The following is a 27043-nucleotide window of genomic DNA, read 5'->3' as shown; positions in this document are numbered from 1 at the left end:
CATGGCAGCAGGATGGAGGAGGCTCAGGTGGGGACCAGTTCCTTCTGTTCTTCCACCAGAGGGTCTTGTCCCTGAAACTGTTCAACAATTCGAACACCCTATGATTAGAAGTACAGAGCTGTTTTAGGAGGACAAAGTAAAAGAATAGGGGCTTAGTCAGTTAATATTTAATTTTAATAATACTTGTTATGCTTGAACAGTCAGCAGTGCACAAAGTGAATATTTACACACAGTGTGAACACATGCTTTAAATATGCAGTAGAGGAGGCGGGGCGAATTCACAATTAACAAAGCTAAAAAAAAATCCTTGTTATAAATTACACAAAACATATAAAAATATTTCTCTGAATGCATAGATTAAGACTTTAAACTCACCTACCAGCAACTGTGCAGTCTAATTCCACTGCCATACTCAAGAGTCAGTTGACCACAGAGGACATAATAAGAAAGATGCAGTGCAGGGCTCATCTCTCACTTGTGACTTCCTCAGCCTCTGTTTCTAAGCCCAGGAAATGCCCTGAAGCTACTCCTCTGTAGGCCACCTCCCATCCAGGGACTTCCACTGCTTCTGAGAATCTCTAATTGATCTAGATGGCTGGAAGAGTACTAACCCCAGTGATTGAGACACATGAATTAATACTGAATTTATTTGTTCCAAGATAAAACTAGCCTTAATTGTATCAGTAAATTGTAACTTTTTTCAAAGGTATAGGGAAAAAAAGGTTAGTATTTCTAGCTTCTGCCTGGTTGAAACACAAGGGAAGTTTCTTCTTTAAAGTATTTCAGAGAAAGGGAGTAATAAGTAACCTTTACTCTGCTAGACAAACACTGCACAAAGTGAGTAACTCACCATCAGTAATTAGTGAATTACAATTAAGTCACTGAACACAGTGACTCCACGTCACAAAGTTGGCCTTGAAAACACCTCAACCTCAGCTCAGCATTTAGGCAGCAGCAGGAGGCCATTATCTTAGCACAACACTCTCTTCCACTGACATCTTCTGCACCTTCTCTCTCAATCGTAGTGTTCCAATAAAATTAACCCAGTTAGGAAGTTAAGTTTCTTTGGAAACTATAGGCACTGTGGGGAGAAAGCTTCTTAAGACAGCAGGGATGCTCTTCAACAGCTGGCTTCAAAACCCCTGCTCTCCTGTTTATCTAAGTGTGCTCATTCTTATTTCTAAAGTTAAGCTATTTAGTTCAACAAGACAGTGGCTTTTCTTTTTAACATTAATGACAGTGAAGGGAAGGAAAAGAACCCTTAAATGCATTCTTTACAAAAATTCTTACACCATGCTCAAGAGTTTAATCAGGTGTTTGTTTCCAGAACAAAGCCTGGTAGACTCACATTGACTTTGTTAAGTAGGTTAGTGGTGGTTGTGGGGGATCCCTAAGATTAAACAACTTGTTTACAAAAGCAACAGATTTCAGAGTTGTGTAAAAATCTTAATAATTTCAAAATAATCTTTATCTTTGATACAAAAATAAAGATGCTAACTCCTTTAGTTCGGTTTCCCACAATAACCTTTAAAATAGCAACAGATTCTGTCCGGAAAATTGCTTCTCATTTCTAGCGGAAAATGAAAGTGGAGAACACGGACCAGCAACGATTGTGCTCGTCTCTTTCAGTGAGATTAAACAGACACGCGAGGACAGAACTGCTTCAGTTTAAAAAAAGAAAAATAGCCGCTGCTCTTTCAGAAAGCGTCAGAGAGCCCTCTAGTGACCAAAAAGGGGAGTTAATGCAGAGATGACTACAAGCAATGGCTAGAGACAGAAAGTCATGAGTGTTTACAATGGACAATGTGGGGGGAAGGGAAGCTCTTTTGGTTAACAGCGTATTTACATTAGGTAACTGTATTCTTAAATACTTTTAACCTGAGTAACATTTATAAGTATGTTATGTGAAACTTCAAAGCCACAAGTCACACCACAATTCCTGTGTCCAGTACCTCGGCTTTCCCGTTTTCCTCTCTAGTCAGTTCACGCTTCAGGAGAGTTGTGAACACGCAACACCGAGAGAAGTGCGTCCTGGCCCTTCAGGTGCACCGTCAACAGGATGGAAACAGGCTCCGCTCCCTCTCAGCGTCTGCCTAGACAACTCTCTTACATACACAGAAAACACACTCGTCTGCCTCTCCAGGCCACTTCTCAGCTGTTCACAGCTTCAAGCAATAGGTTTATTGTGCACCAAGAGGCTTGGAAGAGTGGCACCGCTGCTTGGGGGTCAGGGACTTCCTACCTTGGCAGAACGATGTTAGTATATACTACGAAGTGGCATCAGGGGCCCTCCTTGGGCATCCAAGGCATTAGATCAATGGCTTGTCCTTGGCCCAGAGGTGATGCACACTGTCACAATACTCAGTAATAAAAGTTCCTGCTGCATTAGTAAGTCAGTTTTGAAGCTCTCCTATTGTAGCAAGGCCTTTCAGTCAGTGTGGATGCAGCATTTCTGAACAGAAAATTATTTTCACTTATCATTAAAACCAGTTCCAGCTCTTGAAAATCTTGGAGTCGAGCGACATCTTTGTCCTGAAACAAAAATAGGTTAACTAGATTAAGAGGTGCCCCTTGTCTCTATGGTCTTGGTGTTCTGTGTTGAAACCAGTGATAGTGTAGGCAAGTCCCCAGGAGCATGAACGGGGTTAAAATGTAGAAGCCCTTAGTAGCATCTGTCGCTCCCAGACGAGCACACCATGAAAAGCAGTGCAGGGGTGTTTTCCTCAGGTGCCCTGAGAAGCCAGAAGCCTGACATTCAGGGAACCCAGAGATGTTGGGAGGACCACACATGTACCGAAATAGAGGTGCCCTGTGATTTAGCCTGGTTCTTATGTTATAAAACACAAGGCACATCCGATAGTACACTAAGGTAATCTTTACAGATCACTACAGAGAAATAACTAAAAATAGGTACATGTGAACGGTAATTCTGAACATTCTTTCTGGTATTCTACAACTTTTATAAATGCCAGTATCTCTATAGGCCCAGGAGAGGAAAGAAAGCTCAATGGAAGACCACCCTTTGCTCTTTTTCTATTCTTTTCTCATTTCTTTAACTATGACTCACATACCCAAAGAGGAAGGTATATATTTTCCAAATGGAAAAATCAACCACGTAACAGACCTTTCTTACCTTTCTTACCAGAGTATTGGGTAACTTTCTGATCTTCTCCACTTGATCAGGATTAACACCCAGCTCACAGCAACTCACTCTGAGCAGCTCTTGGTAGGTGAGCTCCTGTCGGTCCAGTTCAATTTCAATGAAATCATTTTCTCTAAGAGATGGGTTCTGAATTCTCACCTTGAGTACCAGCTCTAGGGAAAAGGGGAAGAAATGTTAATGAATCATTCTAGCATAGTTAGCTGATGCAATTTAAGATCTTTTCCAGAAGATGGTTACTGTTAATCATGCCCCATGCTGAAGACCTATGCCACCCAACAAGAAAACCAAGCACAATCAGTACCATTTGCTCACGTTCAATTCTGGCTCTGCTGGTGCAGCGGCCTGCGTTGTCCTCCCTATGTCTAACACTGTGGTTCATAAAGTAAATGGGCAGCAGAAGGAGATAGTGGACAACCATCCCAACTGTACAGAAGGATAATTTACTTCTGCTACTGGAGCTAAGCAGGTAAAGGCTTGAGAATGGGTTTGGGTATCAAACTACACATAAGCAGGGTATGAGGAAGAGAAGAGAAAAGGCGGCATGGGAAAGATATGGTACGAGTTACTCTACAAAGATTTAACAATTGTGGATCTAAAGATATTTATGAGACGTGAAAATCCTTGCAATAAACACAGTACAAGAGCAAAAAGATAAGCTACTAATAAAAATGAAGTCTAACTATGATTTAAATGCCTTACTTTATTTATTTATTTATTTATTTATTTTTTTTTATGCCTTACTTTAATAAGGGAAGAATCTTGGCTTTGGGAGTAAACAGACCATTATTTGTGGATCTGGGATCTAAACAGTCTGCCTTTCAATTCTGAGCCTGGCTGCAAAGAAGGCTCAAGCTAAGCACATACGTGCTTTTGGTAGTTCTGCTTTGCTCTTTACATGGCATCCCTGGGCCACTGTTAGCAGCACCTAGAGTAACAGGTCCTCAAAAGCAGAAAGAAGGGAGCTGCTTACATGGAAAAACAAAGGTAACACTAGACTACACCCTATGGTGTCTGACTAGAATTGGAGGTATTAACATAAACTTAGAATGTGAGGGTGGGATATTTCAAAAGAACAGCATGTATACTATCTATGGTGAAACAGATCACCAGCCCAGGTGGGATGCATGAGACAAGTGCTCCGGCCTGGTGCACTGGGAAGACCCAGAGGAATCGGGTGGAGAGGGAGGTGGGAGGGGGGATCGGGATGGGGAATACGTGTAAATCTATGGCTGATTGATATCAATGTATGACAAAACCCACTGAAATGTTGTGAAGTAATTAGCCTCCAACTAATAAAAAAATAAAAAAATAAATATAAAAAAACCCCCACAAACTTAGAGTTTTTAATATTTTAAATTATAAATAGATATAGCAATATAGAAAAAAGTAAATATGTGTGGTTGTTTGCTTGCCTTTTAACTTCACTAATCCTCTCAGGCTAGTGTGCAGCTTGATATCCAGGAAGTATATGTTTATTTTCTACTTTTCATCTAAAATATCAACGGAGAGTTTGTTGCTTTTGTCATAAATTGTGGGAGCTGCTTTCAACTCTTTTTGTGACCTTTTGAACCTTGAATGACTGTGGTATGAATGGGTATATCCCTCATCTATCCTGTACTAGATGTGTGACTCTGGACAAATTACCTCTTCGTGTCTAACTTTCTCCATTTCTAAAATGTACTAATGGGAATTCTCTGGTGGCCCAGTGGTTAGGACTCGTTGCTCTCACTGCCAAGGCCTAGGGCCAATCCTTGGTTGGGGAACTAAGAACCTGCAAGTCATGTGGCACAGCTAAAATAAGTAAATAAAAATAAAATGTACAAAAGTCTGTTGTAACAATTAAATGAGAACTCAGAATGCTCTGAAGTTATGTTACTATGTACATAAATGTTTAGTTTATAAATAAATCTTCCTGGTGAATCTTTCATTATTCAATTGTTCTTTATTGTTTGCTTGCTTTTTTCTTTCTTTTCTAATTCTGTCCTCTGAATGAGCTTAGAAGAAATGATACACTAGTAGCAATGAGCACATCTAGTGTTCACATTCTGGTTTCTGAATACCATCCTGCACCAAGAAAAACCAGGGCTCCTTGGAGAAATGCGTGATTCCAAGGCTGGGTCAGGGAAGTTGCACTAGGGAGCCTGAAACATCCTGCTGCACCACAAAGTAAGGAAATGAGCTAAGAATAATGAAGATGTCCAAGAGACACAAGAACTAGCTTCAAGGGGCTTCCTCTGGATCAGTCTGGCATAATTTGAACATCAAAATAAAGATACTAATGAATTATCATCCAATAAATAATAATCTATGTATTTTCTACTGCTGTAAATGGCAGAGAAGGGAAGGACCTTCTTTATAACTAGTTCAAGAACAATGGGTATGAAGCTGTGATTTGATCCACAAATTTCAGAGCATTGTCCATAATATAGACCTGGTCGAGTCGATATAAGAGTTGTTTGGTTCAGGCGGCCTGGGATTGCATCCGTTTTTAGTCCTAGAGAGGGTACGGCTCAAGAGTGCAGTACGTCTTCAGAGGAGACTAATATTCAGATTGTTATTTCTATTGGTAGAACAACTCGGTTATCTACCTCTAGTAGTCGCAGTTCTCCTGGTTTTAATTCTGATGTTGGAATTATATAGGAGTCAAAGTTTAAGTCTTCATAATCTGTATATTCATAGCTTCAATATCATTGATGTCCTATAGTTTTTACTGTGAGAGATGGGTTGTTAATTTCGTCTATCATATATAAGATTCTATAGGAGAATATTGCTCATCAGAGCGGAGAAAAAATGAAAGCATACTCTATAACAGAACTGGCCTGGACTCTTCAAAAATCTGAAGGCCAAAAGGTAGTTAAAGGCTGAGGAAATGCTCCAGATTAAAGGAGACTACTCCAACATGACAGCCGAACACTAACACAGCAGGCAGGGGTGGAGGGGGTAAAAATAGCTACAAAAGACACTGCTAAATGGCTAATAAAATTTAAATACAGACTGTGGATTAAAGAATAGTATTACATCAAGGTTATATTTTCTAAATCTGACTGTTGTATTGTGATTATGTAAGAGACTATTTTGTTCTTGGGGCTTCCCAAGTGGCTCATTGGTAAAGAATCTGCCTGCCAATGCAGGAGATGCAGGAGACCTGGGTTTAATCCCTGGGTCGAGAAGATCGCTGGAGTAGGAAATGGCAACCCACTCCAATATTCTTGCCTGGAAAATCCCATGGACAGAGGAGTCTGGTGGGCTCAGTTCCTAGGGTCACAAAGTGTCAGACTCAACTGAGCACACATCCTTGTTCTTAGGGGAAAAAAACACATAAGTAGTTCTGGGTAAAGGGGCAAAAAATAATTTGTAAATCTCATTAAAGAGAGTTCCTTTTACTAGTCTTGTAATTTTTCTGTAAGGTTGTAATTATACTCAAAATTGCAGCCGAAGATGGAGAAGCTCTCTACAGTCAGCAAAACTGAGACCTGGAGCTGACTGTGGCTCAGATCATGAGCTCCTTAATGCAAAATTCAGACTTAAATTAAGTAGGGAAAACCACTAGGCCATTCAGGTATGACCTAACTCAAATCTCTTATTATACAGTAGGAGTGACAAACAGATTCAAGGGATTAGATCTGATAGAGTGCCTGAAGAACTATGGATGGAGGTTGGTAACACTGTACAAGAGGCAGTGACCAAAACCATCCCAAAGGAAAAAAAAAACACAAGAAGGCAAAGTGGTTGTCTGAGCAGGCCTTACAAATAGTTGATTAAAAAAAGGGAAGTGAAAAGCAAAGGAGAAAGGGAAAGATATACCCAACTGAATGCAGAGTTCCAAAGGATAACAAGAAGAGATAAGAAAGCCTTCTTAAGTGAATAATGCAAAGAAATAGAAGAAAACAAGAGAATGAGAAAGACTAGACATCTCCTCAAGAAAATCAGAGATACCAAGGGAATATTTAATGCAAAGATGGGCACAATAAAGGATAGAAACAGTAAGGACCTAACAGAGGCAGAAGAGATTAAGAAGAGGTGGCAAAAATACACAGAAGAACTGTAGAAAAAAGGTCTTAATGACCTGGATAACCACAATGGTGTGGTCACTCACCTAGAGCCAGACATCCTGGAATGCAGTCAAGTGAGCCTTACGAGCATTACTATGAACAAAGCTAGGGAAGGTGATGGAATTCCAGCTGAGCTATTTCAAATCCTAAAAGATGATGCTGTGAAAGTGCTGTACTCAGTATGCCAGCAAATTTGGAAAACTCAGCAGTGGCCACAGGACTGGAAAAGGTCAGTTTTTATTCCAATCCCAAAGAATGGTAATGCCAAAAAATGTTCATACTGTACAATTGTGCTTATTTCACATGCTAGCAAGGTAATACTCAAAATCCTTCAAGCTAGGCTTCAACAGTACATGAATAGAGAACTTCCAGATGTACAAGCTGGATTTAGAAAAGGCAGAGGAACCAGGGATCAAATTGCTAACATCCACTGGATCATAGGAAAAGCAAGAGAATTCCAGAAAAACACCTACTTCTGCTTCATTGACTACACTAAAGCCTTTGACTGTGTGAATCACAATAAACTGGGAAAATTCTTTAAGAGATGGGAATACGAGACCATCTTACCTGTCTCCTGAGAAACCCGTATGCAGGATAAGAAGCAACAGAACTGGTCATGGAACAATGGACTGGTTCCAAAGTGGGAAAGCAGTACGTCAAGGCTCTATATTGTCACCCTGGTTATTTAACTTATATGTAGAGTACATCATGCAAAATGCTGGGCTGGATGACTCACAAGCTGGAATCAAGATTGCCAGGAGAAATATCAATAACCTCAGATATACAGATGATACCACTCTAATAGCAGAAAGTGCGGAGGAACTAAAGAGGCTCTTGATGAAGGTGAAAGAGGAGAGTTAAAAAGCTGGCTTAAAACTCAATGTTCAAAAAAAAAACAAACAAACCAACAACTCAACATTCAGGAGTTCCCTGGTGATCCACTGGCTAGGACTCCAAACTCCCAGTGCAGGGGGCCTGGATTTGATCCCTGGTCAGGAAACTTGATCCCACATGCTGAAACTAAAGATCCTGCATGCCACAACTAAGACCCAGAACAGCCAAATAATTTTTTTAAAAAAGGAAAAAAAAAAAAACCCAACATTCAAAAAACAAAGATCATGGCATCCAGTCCCATCACTTCATGGCAAATAGATGGGGAAGATCGGAAACTGGCAAATTTTATTTTCTTGGGCTCCAAAATCACTGCAGACAGTGATTGAAGCCATGAAATTAAAAGATGCTTGCTCCTTGGAAGAAAAGCTATGACCAACCTAGACAGCATATTAAAAAGCAGAGACATCAGTTTTCCAGTAGTCATGTGTGGATGTGAGAGCTGGACCCTAAAGAAGGCTGAGCACCGAAGAATTGATACTTTGGAATTGTGGTGCTGGAGAAGACTCTTGAGAGTCCACTGGACAGCAAGGAGATCAATCCAGTAAACCCTAAAGGAACTCAGTCCTGAATATTCACTGGAAGGACTGACGCTGAAGCTGAAGCTCCAACACTTTGGCCATCTGATGTGAAGAGGTGACTCACTGGAAAAGACCCTGATGCTGGGAAAGACTGAGGGCAGGTGAAGGGGGTGACAGAGGATGAGATGGTTGGATGGTATCACCAACTCAGTGGACATGAGTTTGAGCAAACTCCAAGAGATGGTGAAGGACACGGAAGCCCTGCAGTCCATGGGGTTGCAAAGAGTAGGACACAACTTCACAACTGAACAATACTCAAAATAGATAAATCCTATCCCCACTCCTCAAAAAAATAGGAAGTAAAGAACTAGACCCCTAGCCAACTTTGCCCTTTTCAGAGGCTACTTGCTGATGAGAGGTTACCTTGCATATTAAATGGAAATGCTCCAGTGAAGAAAAATGGCTGGAATGCTGGCGCTGGTCCTGCATATGTCCCATTTTGAGGCTCCAGAGACATTGGTGGCTTAGATGGGACAGTAGAGAACAGGGATCGAGTCTGACTCACTGGTGGCTGACAAACAGGACCTGGTTTTGTGCTTTCTGGTGTTCTAAGTATGGCAGAGGGGGCAGACACATCCCCGTTCTGAACCAGTGCCAAAGAGGTGTGGTCCCGTGGAAAGGGCCCAAGCAGGGGAGGTTCTCCAGGGGGCAGCAACGCAGGCGAGCCATCTGCAGGGGGTGATGCAGGAGGTGTGGAGGGGCCCCCATTCTGTAGCTGGGCTGAATCCTCTGATGCAGGTGTATAGATAAAAGGGAAGGCTGGGTTGGCCAAATAGTTGGGAACAAAGGGCAGTTCTGACTCTTTCTTCAGCTGGGGGTAGTCATCGCCGTCACCATCATCATCTTCCACTTAAAAAGATGAAAACACAGAACACTTACATAGTCTTATAAAAATGAGCAAATAAAGGGACTTCCCTCGTGGTCCAGTTAAGACTGTGCCTCCCAATGCAGGGGGTGCAGGTTCGATCCCTGGTCAGGAAGCTAAGATCCTACATGCCTCTTAGCCAAAAAACCAAAACATAAAATGGAAATAATACTGTAACAAAGTCAATAAAGACTTTAAAAGTGGGCCACATCAAAAAAAAACACATTTAAAAAAAAAAAAAAGATTTCATACAAAAGAAATTACCAAGAGTCTCCTGTGAAAGCTAGTGTCCTTTGGTATACAACAAATATTTTGGTCAGTATTTACTGTAGGTTTTTTGTTATCATTTTTATCTCCTTAAAAGTTTACAGATAAAAAACTCAAAACTTTATAATGTCTACCTTTCCAGAAACAGCACGGAATAATTATCTTGGCACAGTAAGATTATCTTGTTTCTAGAAACACACCGGCTGTTTAGCGTCAAGAATATATACAGGGGATATACATATATATTTAGATACATATATATAATTATGACTGATTCACGTTGTTGTTGGCAGAAATCAACACAACATCTTAAAGCAATTATCCTCCAATTTACAAGAAACCTTTTTTTTAAAGAATACATACAATGATACCACAAGTCTCAGTTTGACAAAATCAAGTTATCTCAGAAAAACTCACCTCCCATAATCTTCCTAATTTCTCTTCTTGATGTTAGCTGGACAGGCATTTCTCCCTTTGTGGTAAGAATCTCTTTGTCAGCTCCTGATTTCAGTAAGTAAGAGACCACCTGACCGTGATTGCGCTTACATGCCCAATGTAAACAGGTCCTATCCCCAAAAAAGAACAAAACAGTGATTTAAAAAGTGGAGAGGTGATCTGGGATTTCAAGTTCTACACATCAGTAAATAAATATATGCAAGGCTGTTAGGGTTCAGTTAGAACCAGAAAATCAGACTGCTAATTTTAACTTTTCTTTTCGGAAAGCAGATGATCGAAATATTTAATATGCTTAAAATTTATTTTTAGATTTCATTTCTGATCCTTGGAAAGAGCTAATTTATCCTAGGAGCTTTATTACAACGGCTTCCAGAAGGCTGGCTGCCTGGCTGGCTAGATAACTCTAAAGATACTGCTCAGTGTCCCTCATTATATTGTCCCAGTCTCTTTAAAATATACTTTTACATGGCCATATTCCTTTTAAGAGAGTACCAAAAATTGCTTTGTGTGCATCAAATGCACACAAGTGACATCAAATGTCACTTGAAGATTAAATATTATCAGGCTACTAACCATCTCTCATCTGCAGCTTGCTCTGCCACTAAACTTACTACTACAGCAGGTTCCTGTCTGAATCTCACTCTTTTGCTTTTTACTTTTCTTTCCTTCACACATACACAAAAGGATTTCCATTTTTAAAAGTTCACTTCTCTAGTTCTCTCCAGAAGGCTACAAACATATTCTCATTTGCTTAAATACAAGGCACTACACACATACTTTTAGTTCCTAAAGCATCTGAAAAATATACATCAATGGCCAAAATTTTTGGGAACTCTTCTGAAGTATTAAGATTCATTTAAGTAAAACTAATTGTTTATGATTGTATACTTAGGAAGGAATTATGCACCCTCTAAAAGAGCTATTATTTTAACACTGCACAGAAATAGGATTAGTGTGCTGGCCAAAATTCCATCTTAACAGAGCTACTAAATTCATCCCCATGGAAGGAAAATACTTTTTCTCTGTTTTGAAATGTCCTCATTCACCAACTCTCTAACTGAACTGAGATAAATATCTTCAGAGCTTTTAGACGAATATAAATATGGCAAAGAATAGAACATATGTTCAATAGTGAGGATTAGGTCACCCACTTGAGAAGTATAACTGTCTAGAAAGTACATTTGGTTCCAGGAAAAAGCAGATTTGCCCTGGGTACCTCGAAATTTATGACTTACAGAAAGCCAGCTTGTCTGGCTGGCTACGAGCAAACTCCACTGATGTTTCAGAGTGATATTTGAAACTATTATTCATTAGAATCAGATTATAAAAAAAAAAGAACCAGATTATTCAGGTGCCTTTAAAATGTACTTCATCATAAAAAGAATTCCAATTTGGGGAAAATAAAAGAGTCTTGATATGGACTTCTAAAGTATAAGCTCCATGAAGATAAGGAAGTATCTGCTTGAATATACAGGTACTTAACTGATATCTGCTGAATAAGTGAACCAAGGACAAAGTGGACACTGCTTAGAGTAGAAGGATCCTGTATATTCTTGATTCTGGGCAAACTGTAGCTGAGAGTGTGTTTGTGTATGGCTGTCTTGAAAACTTAAAAAATGAATAATTATAATGATAAGCATTCAAAAATGAATAGAACATGGTGAGAAAAATATGTTCTTTTCTGGAAATAAAGTGCTCACTTGTAAGCAGTAAATCACTTGTTCACAACAAACCTGAGAGTGAAGGAAGTAATATTCTGCCAGTGGATCTGAGACATTTTGGGACAAACCAAATGCTAAAGTATCACCATGTAAAGTGGGGCTAAGTCAACACAGCACATCCCCCACAGCCCTGTACCCTGAGTGACCATTTATAGTCCAGACTTGGGTGGCTCCAGGCAGCCATAATCCACAGACACTATAGCCAGGCAGTATTTTCAACTTCTTCATGAGCTATTATACTTGCTTCTTAAAGCCAAGGGGTATGCATGACACCTGAATTACAACTGACGTGGGAGCTCAATCTCTGAACTTCGATTCTTTAAGCTTTAAATCTGCAGTCAGAATATCCTATCAATGCTGGGAAGTATTGATATTTCAGACCAGAAATCTGAAATATGGGCCTCCTATCAGTGCTGCTAAGTATTTCAGACCAGAGACATAAATTTCAATTGTGCAGAAATTGTGGTTACTGGACAACTAAGAATTAAAAGCAGTAATCATTCTGCTTTTCCATGCTACTATGTTTTCTGAGGGTAACCTTTATATCTGATTACCCAGCACACTGCTTAATTTTTTTAAAAAAAGTTAAAAAAAAAAAAACAAAAACAGAACTTCTCTGGTGGTGCAATGAATAAGAACGCTCCTGCCAATGTGGGGTACTAGGGTTTGGTCCCTGGTCTGGGAGGATTCCACATGCCTTGGAGCAGCTAAGTCTGTGAGCCACAACTACTGAGCCCATGCTCTAGAGCCTGAAAGCCACAACTACCGAAACCCATGCACCCCTGAGCCTGTGCTCTATAGCAAGAGAAGCCACTGCAATGAGAAGCCCTCACATCCCAACGGAAAAGAAAGCAACAAAAACCCAGCGCAGCCAAAAAAAAAAAAAAAAGTTAACACAGATATAGTACTTTACATACTGGACATTGTTCTAAAAGCTTTACATGTATTAATTCATTTAGTCCTCTAAACAACCCAAGTTAAGTACTATCATCAACACTCTCCGGTGATCTAGGTTGGGAACCCGCCTGCCAATGCAGGGAACATGGTTCCATCCCTGGTCCAGGAAGATTCCACATTTTACAGGGCATCTAAACCTGTGCGCGGCAACCTGAGTGCATGCTCTAGAGCCTGAAAGCTGCAACTACTGAGCTTGAGTGCCGCAAATACTGAAGCCGGCCTGCTCTAGAGGCCCTGCTCTGAAACAAGAGAAGCCACGGCAATGAGAAGGCCTTGCATGGCAACAAAGAGTAGCCCCTGCTTGCTGCAACTAGAGAAAGCTCATGTGCAGCAATGAAGACCCAACAAAGCCAAAAATAATTAAAAAGCAAACAGGCAAAAATAAAAGTCTCCTACTTTACAGATGAGGAAACTGAGGCAGTCAGCAAATTAGCAAAACAAACAGTATGGTATACAGCAATTGTGTTATAAGGACAATAAAGGAAGGAAAGGGATTGAGGAATGCCAAAGACAGCGGAGGGGCATGGCACAACTTTAAATTAAGGACCAAGGAAAGACTCATTCAGGGGACATCTAAGCTAAGACCTGATGGAGGTGAGGGAGAAAAAGCATTTAAATGAAAGGAAGAGAAAACATAAGGGCCTTGAATCAACATTGTGCCTGGTATTTTGTTTGTTTTATTTATTTTTGGCTGCACTGGGTCTTGGTTGCTTCACAAGGGCTTTCTCTAGTTGCAGCGAGCAGGGGCCACTCTCGAGTTGTGGTCTGTGGGCTTCTCTTTGGTGGCTTTTCTTGTTGCAGAGCACTCGCTCTGGAATGCTCTGGCTTTGGTGGCTGGGATACGCGGGCTCAGTAGTTGTGGCTCATGGGCTCTAGAGCTTGGGCTCAGTAGTTGCGATGCATAGGTTTAGCTGTCCCATGGCATGTGGGATCCTCCCAGACCAGGGATTGTCTCCCGCACGGGCAGGCAGATTCTCAACCACTGCACCACCAGAGAAGTCCTGTGCCTGGTGTTTTCAGGAAAAGCAAGAAAGCCAGGGGAGAGAATGAAGGGAGCAAGGGGGCAAATGCAGAGATGAGGCCTAGAAATAAAGACCAAGGACTGAGGGACAAGGATTTGAACTGTAGGACCCTGTGGGCTTTTCCCCAATTTGAGATTGGAGCCATTAAAGGGTTTTAAGCAGAATTAAATGATCTGATTTATGTTTTAAGTCAGGATTCCTCTGGCAGCTGTACTGAGAAAAGACGTAGGATAGGACTAATGAGGAGGCTACTGCATTAATCCAGGTGACAGATAGTGGCTTTGCACAAGAGGTGCAGTGGCAGAGCTTGTGAGAAACGGTCAGATTCTAACTATATCACTGCTGGTGAAGCTGGCAGGATTAGCAGCTTGACTGGATGTGGGTTTTGAGAGAAAGACAGAAGGCAAGGAGTGCACCAAAGATTCTGGCCAGCCAGTGCAGCTCAGATACTCAGATGAGGACTCAGAGGCAGGCTGGGGACAGTTAGGGGTATGAGGGAGACCAGGAACTCAACCCTGGACATGTAGAAGTCCTATTAGATATCTTCCCCCAATTAAATCTATGAAAGCCTCTTCATAGTTCAACAATCTTATATTTTTCTGAGCACCTACTATGTGGTTAAGAAAGTATGGTTTCTAAGACTCCACTCTACCACTGCAGGGGGCACGGGTTCAATCCCTGGTCAGAAATTAAAATCTCACATGCCCCAAGGTGTGGCCAGAAAAAAAGAAAATTGTGTGGGGTGGGAAGGAGGGTCAAGAGGGAGGGGACATATGTATATCTATGGCTGATTCATGTTAATGTATGGCAGAAACCAACACAATATTGTAAAGCAATTCTTCTTCAATTAAAAAGAAATAAATTGAAAAAAAAAAAAAAGCATGGTTTGAAAGCAGATGCTGGGTTTGATTCCCAGCTCCATTAATTACTGTAAATTCTTGGGGAAACTACTTATTCAGTTTTCTTATCTGCAAAACAAGGGAATAACTATAGCTCTGTCCCTGAGCAGCTATGAATGAGATGACACACATAAATAATACATTTGGAACCTTGTTTGCACTACAGAGCAAGCTCAGTAAATGTTACCTACTTATTTGATGCTTCATTTCCTTAAATGTTCACAACTCTTCTGAAATAACTAGAAAATGAAGTGACTCTGGCAAGGTCATATTGCTAAGCAGGAATGGAGAAGAACCAGCACTGAAGTCCAGGCTTGTTCTTCTATACAACACTGCCTCCCAGTGCCAAACCAATGATTCACAGCTTGTGAACCACACAGCAACGCTAGAAATCACATACATAGAAAAGCACACACAGAAACCACACAGGGAAAAGCCAGCTAGTTTGTAAACACTTAAACAAAATAAAACAAAAAAAAGCAATTTCTACTGTTTCCTGGTTTTCTGAACAGTCACCCAGGCTGTTTTCTTTGGGGTAAGTTGGTTGATGGATTTGTGAGGAAGTAAGGAAACGGTGATTCTGGTCCTGGCTATTAACAGTTGTGTGACCTAGGGCAGGTTATTCTCTGGGATTGAACCTATCTCCAATGAACCTTTTAGTTTTAAACTGCATGATTCCACTTTAGAAAATAAAACGTTTGCAAACTCACTTTAATTCTCAGCTAGCAAATAGCCTGGTTAAGCATTACTTGGATCAAATAAAAAAATTTAAATGAGAAGAGAGCAGAATAACACCACATTCAGTAACTTAATACAAAAAAATTGACCACCAGCATTTCTTCAAATGTGGCTCCTTATTAAGTTGGGAAGGACTCAATCACTGGCAGGCATCTGAAGCCTTGGATAAAGTCCCATATTTGAAACTGTTTTAAGAAAACAAAACAAAACATTATCTAGGATTAATGAATGAGTCTTCCAGCCACAGGCAGCTGTGGGTAGCAGCAAATCACTGCTGCAGTAGGACAATAGAGAAGCAGAACAGGAATGCAAGTGATTTATTTTCCCTAGTCTTGGGAAAAGAAATCGTGCTAAAAAAAAAAAGAAAAAGAAAAGAAATCGTGCTAGTTTATAAGATCCACGTTTGCTCAACTGTTTATGCTTTTTGCTCTGCACAGATGTGTTCTTCAGAGTAATTCCAAACTCGAACTGGTGTGAGCTCCAAGTGAGGGTGAGAGGAATCAGCACCTTTCGGGACACGTTATGGGGGTGGGGTCGGCGGGGCACGGGGCGCCAGGGTTCGGGTGGGCGCTGCCGGCGCAGGACCACGTGGGCCGAGATTTGGGCACGACACGCCGCAGACTCTCCGAAGCAGGGGGGCCAGTGCTAGCTTCCAGAGCGCACAACCTCGTTGGCTCTGGGGTGCCGTGCCACGCCTTAGCAGGCTTCCGGGGCTGCGCTAGGCCGAGGTCGCGTCCCGGGCCGGATGCTCTGACCCTAGGCCTCCCCCGCTCCCCACTTACCAGCCGTTGACCTCATTTTGGGAGTTCACATCCACCCCGCTCTCCACCAGTTTCTGCACCTCCCGAATGTCCCCCAAGGCCGCGGCCTCCCGCAGCCTCTCCTGCTGCTCCTTCTGCTCGAGGAGAGCGCTCATTTTTCCTTGGCCCCAGGTCCCCGCCAGGGCACGCCCGCCCAGCCCTGGCCGGTCAGCGCCGCCGCCGCCGCGGACCACTCCCCGCCATGGAGAGACCGCGCGGGGCACACCTGCCCCGCTCGCGCTGCAGCCCGTGCCGAGCCAGGGGCCTCCGTTCCCCCTCCGTGGCACGCCCGCCGCTCCCCTGCTGCTCCCGGCCCGCGGGCCTAAGCCTCCTCCCGGCCGCGCCTCCCACAGGCCGGCTCCGGGGGAACCTATTCAGAGTGACAACCCTGACCCAGATATTTTCCGTTCCTACCTTCCGCGCGCGCGAGGGCTGGCTGTTTATGTAACTGCTGCACAATATTATCTGCCGTGATTCACCAACTATTTTTAGACCTCCCCACCCCGCAGCTTCCAGAGAGGAGGACAGACACGAGGAAAGGGAAGAATGCGTATTTGAGAGCCAGGAAAGCCTAATCCTCTGGAGCAGGGTGTTTACCAGGCATCAAAAATAATTGGTTTAAGAAAACAGACAAAAATAATAGTAATAATTGGTTTTGTTTTTACCCCAGTTTGCTTGGCTCTTTTTCCTTATCTGAATCAACTCTCGCCTAGCAGGATGGGGAAATGGGCTGAAAACGATCCCACTATTATATGCCCATTATTGCAGAAATAGAATACACGGTTCTTTCTTTTGACACTGCTTGGGACCATTCAGTTCGATTCTTTATTTCAACTGCTGTTGTCTTACTTACATTTTAGAGATTTCTTCTAATTCGGCTTTCAGGAAAAATATTTATATTGTGCTCAGAGTCTATAAACTGTGATTCATTACTGCTTTTAAATCATAATTAATTACTCTTCGTGAAGGCCATGTAAGGAAAAAAGAAAAGAAGAACACCAAAGAGGCTTTCAAGTTATCCCAGTCTTTAATATCAGGAGCTAGGGAGAGAAGTGGTCCAAGCATAAACAGCATTCTTCCTGACTCTCCGCCTAATCAATCTAACGAGGCTCAGAGCCTGGGCTGGCACTGCTTTACTATACAGCAGGAGAAAAAGAAGAGTATTGTTGTGCTGAGCCCAGGTTCCTAGGCGAGATCTTCCAATGTGGCACAGGATGGAAGCTTGCAGATGGGGTTGGAAGGATTAAGGAGTAACCCTGGGGTGGGGAGGAGGAAGGCCTGAACACAAGAGATAAAATAGGAAATGACAAATTTAGGCATGGAGTTTTCATTTCCCTCTCTTGGGGCAGCCCAGGGTTTGCACAGCAAGCACTTTTCTTGCTGTGCCTGCTGCTCAATCACTTAGCAACCCCATGGACAGGCTCCCTGTCCATGGAATTTTCCAGGCAAGAATACTGGAGTGGGTTGCCATTCCTACTCCAGGGGATGCATCTCTTGCATTGGCAGTCAGGATTCTCTACCACTGAGCCACCTGGGATGCCCTTTTTTCTTGCTACTGTTTTATGAAAAACTCATATCTGTTTATTATGTTACAGTCATTCACACAGTGCACATCAGTGGGTGCTGAATATAAACTGACTGCACACTTATATTGACCTTATAGTGAACTGGAACTCTGCTCGAGGTTACATTTTCATTTGTCCCCCAGTACCAACTTTAATTCTCAGCATGGTACTCCATCTGAAACTGATGTGCATAGTAGTACTGGAATTGGGCCCTTCAGCACAATTCAAGGGACAGGGGAGTAGATAGTGGCCTCTTTAAAAAAAAAAAAAAAGTAGCAGTTCAAAAAGCTTGGTAGTGAGCACACATCAAAATTTGTGAGTTCTCTTCGTAAGGATTCATTTGTTAAATTACCCATGTGCCCTACAATAACTATTGAATCAACGAACATAAATATTTTCTTAAGCAATCTCTGGTGCCTGCATGCTAAGTCACTTCAGTTGTGTCCGACTCTTTGCGACCTTACCCACTGTAGCCCACCAGGGTCCATTCTCTGTCCATGGGATTCTCCAGGCAAGAATAGTGCGGTGGGTTGCCATGTGGATCTTCCCGACCCAGGAATCGCACCCACGTCGCTTATTATCTCCTGCATTGGTGGGTGGGTTCTTTACCACTAGCACCATCTGGAAAACCCTAAACAACCTCTACTTATCTTTAACTCCAGTATTCTGCTTGTTATTCTCACATTAAAAAAACAAAACTTTCTCTGCAAACAAAACCTTTACCCTGGCCATAACTGAATGCAACCTGATGGCTATTCATTTCCATTTATCTACACTTTGTCTTGTCTCTAGGGAGTTATCTTAACTCCCTGGGTGTATCAGACATGTATTGTTTGCCAGGCACTATTCTAGGCACTGAAGATCCTGCTGCAAAGAAATCAGAGTCCCTTATTTCAAAAAACATGCAGTCTAGCCAGGGAGACAAGACAAACAATAGGATGTGATAAACATTATATATACTAGAAGTCCTATGGCATATAGCATAGTGGTTGTGAGTATGGAGATTATAACCAGAATGCTTTGGTTTGTATACCAGTTTTGCCTCTCATATCATCTTGGATCAGTTACTTAACCTTTCTGTGCCTCAAATTCTGCATCTGCAAATAGGGATGATAATAATAGCACCTACTTTGCAGGATTTTTCAATGAATTGAATGACTATGTGTAAAGTTTGGATGTTGAAAACACTCTGTGGTGTATTACAACAAGGTTGAGTCAAGGAAGAGAGCATCTAATAGGAGGATAAGTGGTGGTCAGGAGACAAAGATAACACCCAAGTTTCTGGCTGGGCAAATAGTAGTGCCATTTACTAAGATCTGGATCAAAGAATGAAGAGAAAGTTTGGGGTATGTTGATGAATTCATTTTTTAATCAGTTGAATTGAGCTTTCTGAAAACATTTAGTTACTGCTGATAGCAACATTTACCCACTGCCAGACACTATGGTAAATGCTGTACCTGAATTGTCTCGGTTATTAATCATTCTCACAACAACCTTATAAGTTAGGACCATCATTATTATCTGAAGCATAGAGAGGTAAGTAACTTGCCCAGTACTGTACAGTTTAGTGACAGAGCAAGGCTGTGAACTCAAGAAGTTCAATTCTAGAGCCTGTGCTTTCTTTCCTGATTTTCATTTGAGTGGAGATGCCTAGTAACAACAATAAGCCCGGTAAACAGTCATGTATATGGGTATAATATTTCAGAAGGAGTTCTGGGCTGGTGATTTGGACTTGGTAGTCATCAGCAAAAGTAGCGAACTAAAGTCATGGGAACAGAACTGATGGCCCCAAGAGAGTATGTTGAGTGTCAAGAGAAGACAGCCAAAGACACCCAAAGAACACCCAATATTTTATTGATGGACAGAAAAGGAGAAATCCTCAAATGAGACTGAAGAGGAGCAAACGGAATAGTAGAAAGAAAAGCAAAGGAATGAGAGGGTTTGGAGAAAAGAGAGTGATCCACAGGGTTAAATGCTGCGGAAAGGGCAAGAAAGAAAGGACTGAAAAGTGTGAATGGATTTAACCACAAGGAGATTCCTGATGACCATGGAGAGAGAAGTGGTAGGGACGGCACCCATACTATAATGGGCACTGCATCACTCCAATAAAGCTGTGGGGTTCATCACATTCATCAATAAATCTACATGGCTATTTTCTGCACTCCTCTTCCATGGAATGTATTTTACACCTGTTGTACCAAACAGCAATTTAGACACTGACATATAAACTTCCTAAAAAGATAAAGCAAAGACAACAGCTTTTCTCTTATTAGAAACAAGATATACCATCACTTATAGCTTCCCTGGTGGCTCAGCAGTAAAGAATCCACCTGCAATGCAGGTTTGATCCCTGGGTCAGGAAGATCACCTGGAGGAGGGCATGGCAACCCACTCCAGTATTCTTGCCTGGAGAATCCCATGAACAGAGGAGCCTGGCGGGCTGCAGTCCATAGGGTCACAAAGGGTCAGACGTGACTGAAGCCACTGAGCATGCATCATTCTTCAAACATTATTGTACTTTAACTTCCGTAATTTGACAATGCATTCATGAAATAATTTGTAGAAACCTAGTTTTTTAAAACTTTATTTATCTAGTCATTTATTTTTGACTGTGCTGGGTCTTCGTTGCTGCTTGAGGACTTTCTCTAGTTGTGGTGAGTGGGGGCTACTCTCTAGTTGTGGCACACAGGCTTAATTATCCCACAGCATGTGGAATCTTCTTGGAGCAGGGATCAAACCTGAGTCCTCTGCATTGGCAGGCGAATTCTTAGCCACTGGACCACCAGGGAAGTCCATAGACACAGTTTTCACAGACAAATTAAAAAACACTTCTTAGACATGAATGTTCTGGTTTATCACGTTAAGAATTTCAGAAACATTACTTATGTTGACAGAAATGGTGGAGCTGGAGTGTACCGTGCCATCTCCCAGCTACATAATGAGAACCACCAGTGGTACTGTGAAACTTGTCACCCTTTATGAGCCCGTGGTTCTTTAAACTTGTGGATGTCAGCTCTTGTAGCTCACTGTGCTTTTGGACTGGTTTGGTGATCCACTGGGTGTTAGGATTTCTTCTGGTAGCTTTATGGAATGAGGATAACCTCAAAGAATCTGTCTGTAGAATCTTCACCAACCCAGTAAGAATCCAGGACTCTCAGAGCCCCAGAGCGGCATCCAGCTCACTCCTCCACAACAGAATGAAGGCTTCAGGCAAACTTTAGCCATGATAATCAGGCTTGCCGTAACTGGCACCCTTAGGCGTTTGTGGCCAACACAGCTCACAGGAATCTGATACGTGACATAACCTTGCTTGATCTTGTGTCCCAGTCTGCATGCTTTATGAGGCCAGGTAGGATGGAGGGTCCTGCGGGCTGCAGAGAGCTGGCAGTACTGTCAGCAGCACACCTTGAGAAGAAAGTGCATTACATGGGACTGCTTCTTCTTCCATAGCTCTTGGATATATTTGAAAGCGCATACTTTGGCTTATCTTTGAGATAAACTGAAGGCTGCCACCAGATGGAAAGGGAGAAACTTTCATTTAAAAGAAAAAGGCTGATAATGGCAGTATCACGTGACCAACCCCAAAATGTACAAGGTAAAATGGCAGCACAAAGAAGATGATCAGTTGTTGTGTGTGACAGGCAGAGAATGAGGCTCCGGGTTGGCTTTACAGAGCTGGTGATGCTTGGCGTGTGACCTGAGAAAGATGGGTAGGTGTTTCTGGGGTGAGGAAAGAGCATTCCATGTCTAGAGCAGTGTAATGTGATGTGGTAGGAAGCAGGGGTGTTCAGGGTGTGAGGGAACAGTAGCAAAAAGTTGGAGAAGCAGGTAAGCTCATGGATGACCTTGGTGTTTAAATTTTAGATGGGGGCCCACTGAAGGATTTTGAGCAGGGACGAGACATAACCAGGTTTACATTTAAAAAGATTGAGGCAGCAAAGCAAATAGAGGATGGCGTCATGGGACCACACAGAAGTCTGGGAAGCATTAGTAACTGTGGCTTTGTTTCTATATTTGTTCCCCAGAGCTGTCAAAACAAAGTATCACAGACTTGGGTGCTTAACAGAAATTTATCCTCTCACAGTGCTGGAGGCTAAAAGTCCAAGATCAACGTGTCAGCAAGGTTGATTTCTCCTGAAGCCTCTCTCCTTGGCTTACAGCTGGCTGCCTTCTCACTATGCCCTCACATGACCTTTCCTCTGTGTGTGCCTACCTGGTGTTTCCAAATTTCCTCTTATAAGGATACCAGTCAGATTGTATTGGGGCCTATTTTAACTTCATTACCTCTCTAAAGGCTGTTTCCAAATGCAATCACATTGTGAGGTTCTTTTGTGGACTCTGAGAATTTGAACATATGAATTTGTGTGTGTTTGTGGTAGGGCACACAATTCAGTCCATTACACTTTGCATTAGCAACACATATGGAAAGGGGTCTGCACACCACAGACTGATAAGGTTGTTTTTCATCTCATCATAAGAAAATAACCAACTCATATAATCTATAAAAGTTATGTATAAACTGGGCATTGTGATTTGTTCATAAGACTACTTTTGGGAATTCCCTGGTGGCTCAGTGGTTAGGACTCTGAGCTTCCATTTCAGGGGACATGGATTGTATCCCTGGTTGAGGAACTAAGATCCCAGATGCTGCGGGGTGTGGCAAAAAAAAAACACAAAACTTTTTTTCTCTGAATCCATGATGCCCAGTAGTTGATGCTGGTACTGGTTGAACTAATGAAAAAGGCAAATGAGTGAATTCGTTATCAGCAGTGGTAATACACACTAACTGTGGCTCTGGCTACCCTTAGAGTCTACAAAAAACCAAGCTATATTCTAAGACTTGCCTAGGATGGGACAGGGTAGGAGCTCTTGCCTCTGAGATCCAAAGGACAGTAGTTTCCTTTTATTTCATTTGAAATTATCATTACATTTTTGTCTTTCATGGATCAGGAGCTCTCTGACAACCAGGTCTCATACATCTATCTATATTCTTGGTCACTAATGCAGTTTCTGGCACGATGCACATGCGCCATTGAAGTCTGCGCAATGAATGAGGGAATTAGAAGTTCAGTGGTTAGGTTAACACTTTGGATGCCAGAGTGGAGCCCAGATTAAACCCTTGGTCAGGAACTTGAGATCCTGAAAGCTGTGTGATGCAGGCCAAAAAAAAAAAAAAAAAAAAAGGTTTTAGTTGAGCAGAAGCTGTAACTTTGCACTCAGGTTTTGTAAGTCCTGTTTGTAGTTCAAGATGAATACTTTTTTCCCCCTTTTTGGTGGTCGTGGCAGTGGTGAACCTTCAAAATGCTTCACTGAGAAAACAGCAGCCATCAACTGAAAACTCCCTTATCCCACTGCTACATCTACAAACTGATTTCTATCTTTTCTCTTCTGTAGTTTTAGTGGAGAAAAGGTCCTTTTTTCCTAGGAAAGGCCAATATGCCCTGGAGCCTACACTATCACCTTCCCCTCTTAAGAATTTGGAACTTTAGCTATTCTCTTATCTTCTACCTTCAACACTCAGTTCAGTTCTGTTGCTCAGTCTTGTCTGACTCTCTGGGACCCCATGGACTGCAGCACGCCAGGTTTCTCTGTCCATCACAAATTCCCGGAGCTTGTTCAAACTCACGTCCATCGAGTTGGTGATGCCATCCAACCATCTCATCTCCTTTGTTGTCCCCTTCTCCTACTGCCTTCAATCTTTCCCAACATCAGGGTCTTTTCCAATGACTCAGTTCTTTGCGTCAGGTGACCAAAGTATTAGTCTCCAACACTAAACATATTCTAATTTCCCATATTAAAAAAGCCTTCCTTAACTCATACCTCCTTTCACTTCTCACCCTGTCTTGCTGTTTCCCTTCTTCAAATGAGTTGTCCATCTGCCATTTTACCCCCTCATTGTTCCTTCATTCTTTGATCCATTTCAGTCTGACTTCCAGCTACAGATTCAATGAATTCTTTTTAGTCTTCTCATGCCAGACCTTTGGCAGACTTCTACAATGTTGGTCACTTTCACCTTCTTGAAACAGTTCCTCCATTTTTCTTTGATCTTCCCTGACTATACTCTTCAGACTTTCCTCTTACATATTTGACTTCTCTCTTACATCTTTGGCTTTCCTTTCACAGCATCCTATGCTGGTTCCTTCTCTACCCCTTTAAAGCAGCATCTCTCAAATGTTTGGCATCTTCAGGACACTTAATGAGAATCCTGCCAGTTTCAGGTTTACTTAAAATAATGATGAACATTGCTTCATGTAATGAAAGGGCCTTTTAATATACTACTCTCTCTGCCTTGAATTATTTTCTGTCCACTTTGTTTGGCTGGAGAGCCATCATCTTTTAGGTCTTAAGTCATTTCCACAGACAGTCCTCTCTGTTACTCTTTGACACAACCCTATTTTCCCTCCATTATGATCATAATTTTTGTTGTTGTTTAGCTAATGATTAAACTTAAAAGGTGTTGGGCCTGTTCTACCTGTCTCACGTGTTATTTTCACAGTAACATCTTATGTATGTAGGGGGGTATTACTATAAATCCTAATTTTACAGATCGAGAAAGGAAGGCAGAGTGGCAGAGCTGGGATTACCAACCTAGACGATCTGTCTTTAGAGTCCATACTTTTAATGGTGCTAGAGTACTTATTACTAAAATTTATGTCGATTTATTTATTTATTTTTATAGTGACTGTCTCACTCTCTAATCCTCAAGGTCTGTGAGAGCAAACACCGTGTCTGAAAGGTTCGGAGCTTAGCTTCAGGAGTTTACCGGGTACATGGTAAGTACTCAGTTATTTGTTCAGTAAATGAATCAGTAATTAAAAACAAGATTCCGGTCTGGGAGGCATGCTCCTCCCTACACTCCTCGTGACCTTGTAGAAACTTCCTTATCTCTTCCTGCCTTGTTAATCTGGGGAGTCGGAGTGGGAGGACTAACCCAGGTAGAAGAAGCGACAAGCTCAAAGCTAGAAGAATGGAGTCGGAAAACGGCAAGAGTGCTGATCTTCCGTTTCCTCCACTGGAAGACGGCATAGAGAGCACCGCGTGAGATAAGTGATACGCTACCCGCTGCCCTTTTCTCCATTTCAGAGTGGTGTTGAAGCTTCAAGACGTAGGCTCCTACTTCTGTGAAAGAGTGGGCAACGCGAGCCCACGGTAGAGAGCAACGGACTCGGCCGCCGTGAGTAGCCTTGGCGCGGCATAGGGCGGTTCCGACGTGCAGAGGCGGAGTCCCGGCCTCGGAAGGCTCCGCCCCCGGGCCGGCGGAAGCGGCCCGCTCTCAACTCCCTGGTCTGGGCGTCTGGGCGTCTGGGCGTGTCCCCGCCGGCGCACGCGCGCGAACGGCATGCTGGGAAGGCGCCCGCGCGGCGGCCATTTTGTCTTATCGGCTCCTGGTTAGAGGAGGCATTTAGGCCTGCTAGGGCCCCTGAGAGGTTTGCGACTGTGTTGCCGGCGTTTTCTTTGGCAGGTGCCAGGGCTGGTGGGAGCAGCCGCCCGAGGAAAGCACCATGATTTCGGCTGCGCAATTGTTGGATGAGTTAATGGGCAGGGACCGAAACCTCGCCCCGGATGAGAAGCGCAGCAACGTGCGGTGGGACCACGAGAGCGTAAGTCCCGCGGGCCTTGGGCCTGTGCCTGCGCGCCATGGGGGAGGGGAACGGCGCGGGCTGGGGCTAGCCGGGGCCTCGGCAAGGTTTGGGGCCCTGCCGCCCCGGGGTCAAGTGTCTGACCCAGTGGCTGGAGGGAATCGGGAGAATAGCCTAGGAGGGGGGAGTCTGCCTGGATCCTTGGTTAAGGGATGATTTATTGTTGTTTAAGTATCAAGAAAGTGAAAAAAAGAAGACTCTTGGCAAAATTGAAAAGCAGTTTAATGAGGCAGGGAAACGCGGGAAAGGAAGGAGTATTTTTGTACATCTAGAGGTTTCGGAGTTTTCACCTAGCTGTGAAATAGGGAAAAGGGCAAATTTGGCCGTTATTTGGCTGAGCGTCATATCGTGACAGTATATTCAGAAATGTTTCAGTTTCGACGCTTATATGGGGCAATAAAATTTTAAAAGAGGTCTTGATAGGGTTCACCGTGATTTACAAATATTGTGTGATAGCAGTACGGTCTAGTAAGCCATTCTTGTAGATAATTGTCAAGGCTTTTTCTTCATAGGAAACTCTTTGATCCTCTTAACCCTGTGAGGGTAAATGAGTATAAACCCAGTTTCACAGATGAGACTTGAGAGGCTCACCCAAAACCTTGTCAAGTTAAATGGCGAAACTAAACCTAATCTTTGTAGTCTTGTTCACTTTTCTGTTCTGTGAACATGGTGTGTAACGTTTGTTTTAGGTCTTACCTGAAGAATGGATGTGTAATTAACTTCACATGCGATTGTAATCAAACAACAAGATAGTTTAAAAACGGTTGCTAGTCAAAACATGAAGGAGTTGTTAAATATGCCTTTTTTTTTGTTTTTTGTTTTTAGAAGTTGCTTACTCATTTTAAACTTACGCTTTGGTCACAGTAAAATTTCTCTTTTGCTAGTGTTTGACTAGACCTGTGGGGTGCTGCCCTATTCTAAAGTAGTGTGAAGTGTTATAGTAGAATTCTTTGTACGGGTTAAATGGTTCGATAATATCACTGACTCAATGGGCATGAAGTTGAGAAAACTCCGGGAGCTAGTGAGGGACAGAGAAGTCGAGTGCTGCAGCCCATGGGTTCGCGAAGAGTCGGACATGACTTTGCGACTGAACAACAACAAATTTTAGAGGTGAAGCTTTTTAAAGCTTTTTTCCCTTGACTTTTGGGTTTTTCCTCAAAATAAAAATAAGAGTAACTTTGTTGCTTGCCTTGACCCTTCTGTTTGTAGGCATTTCTTTGTCATGATGAAGTAACTTTTTCTTTTGCCACTTCATTCAGTGATCTCAGCTATGCAAAAAGAAAAAGATGAACTTTATGTTTGACTTGATGTGCAAATAGGACGTTTATCTATTTTGAATTACAGAGAGAAAATTGCTTTTGATTGCGTGCTCATCAACTGTAGCAGCCTGTTTGCCTAATTGGTTTTGAACAAGAATTGTGGAAAA

The 27043-nt window shown here is 42.5% G+C and overlaps 2 protein-coding genes and 1 pseudogene across 8 annotated transcripts in view; 1 reads left to right on the top strand and 2 right to left on the bottom strand.

Annotated features, from left to right (window-relative positions):
- Positions 1 to 152: 152 nt before the first annotated feature.
- Positions 153 to 16830, bottom strand: ANKRD40 (ankyrin repeat domain 40). The gene is made up of 5 exons (XM_043904154.1): positions 16395 to 16830; positions 10237 to 10385; positions 9051 to 9536; positions 3134 to 3315; positions 153 to 2532 (listed from the first exon to the last, which is right to left on the bottom strand). The coding sequence occupies exons 1-5, from the start codon at positions 16526 to 16528 to the stop codon at positions 2386 to 2388; spliced, it is 1098 nt and encodes a 365-aa protein (XP_043760089.1). The 5' UTR covers positions 16529 to 16830; the 3' UTR covers positions 153 to 2385.
- Positions 16581 to 25318, bottom strand: LOC122693229 (annotated as a pseudogene).
- Positions 25319 to 27043, top strand: part of LUC7L3 (LUC7 like 3 pre-mRNA splicing factor) — a 23109-nt gene continuing 21384 nt past the window's right edge. For 5 of the 7 annotated variants that reach the window (XR_006341252.1, XM_043904144.1, XM_043904145.1 and 2 more), the window contains exon 1: positions 25319 to 25578. Coding sequence is in view for 4 of the 7 variants with exons in the window: in XM_043904144.1 (XP_043760079.1) it covers positions 25480 to 25578 (99 nt within the window). In the remaining 3 variants the exon portion in view is untranslated. The remainder of the gene's footprint in view (positions 25579 to 27043) is intronic. The other 2 variants (XM_043904150.1, XM_043904149.1) reach the window with 1 other exon arrangement.

The sequence above is a fragment of the Cervus elaphus genome, chromosome 5 (genome assembly GCF_910594005.1).
Source record: "Cervus elaphus chromosome 5, mCerEla1.1, whole genome shotgun sequence".
NCBI classification, from domain to species: Eukaryota; Metazoa; Chordata; class Mammalia; order Artiodactyla; family Cervidae; genus Cervus; species Cervus elaphus.
This window is presented reverse-complemented; position numbering and strand designations above follow the sequence as displayed.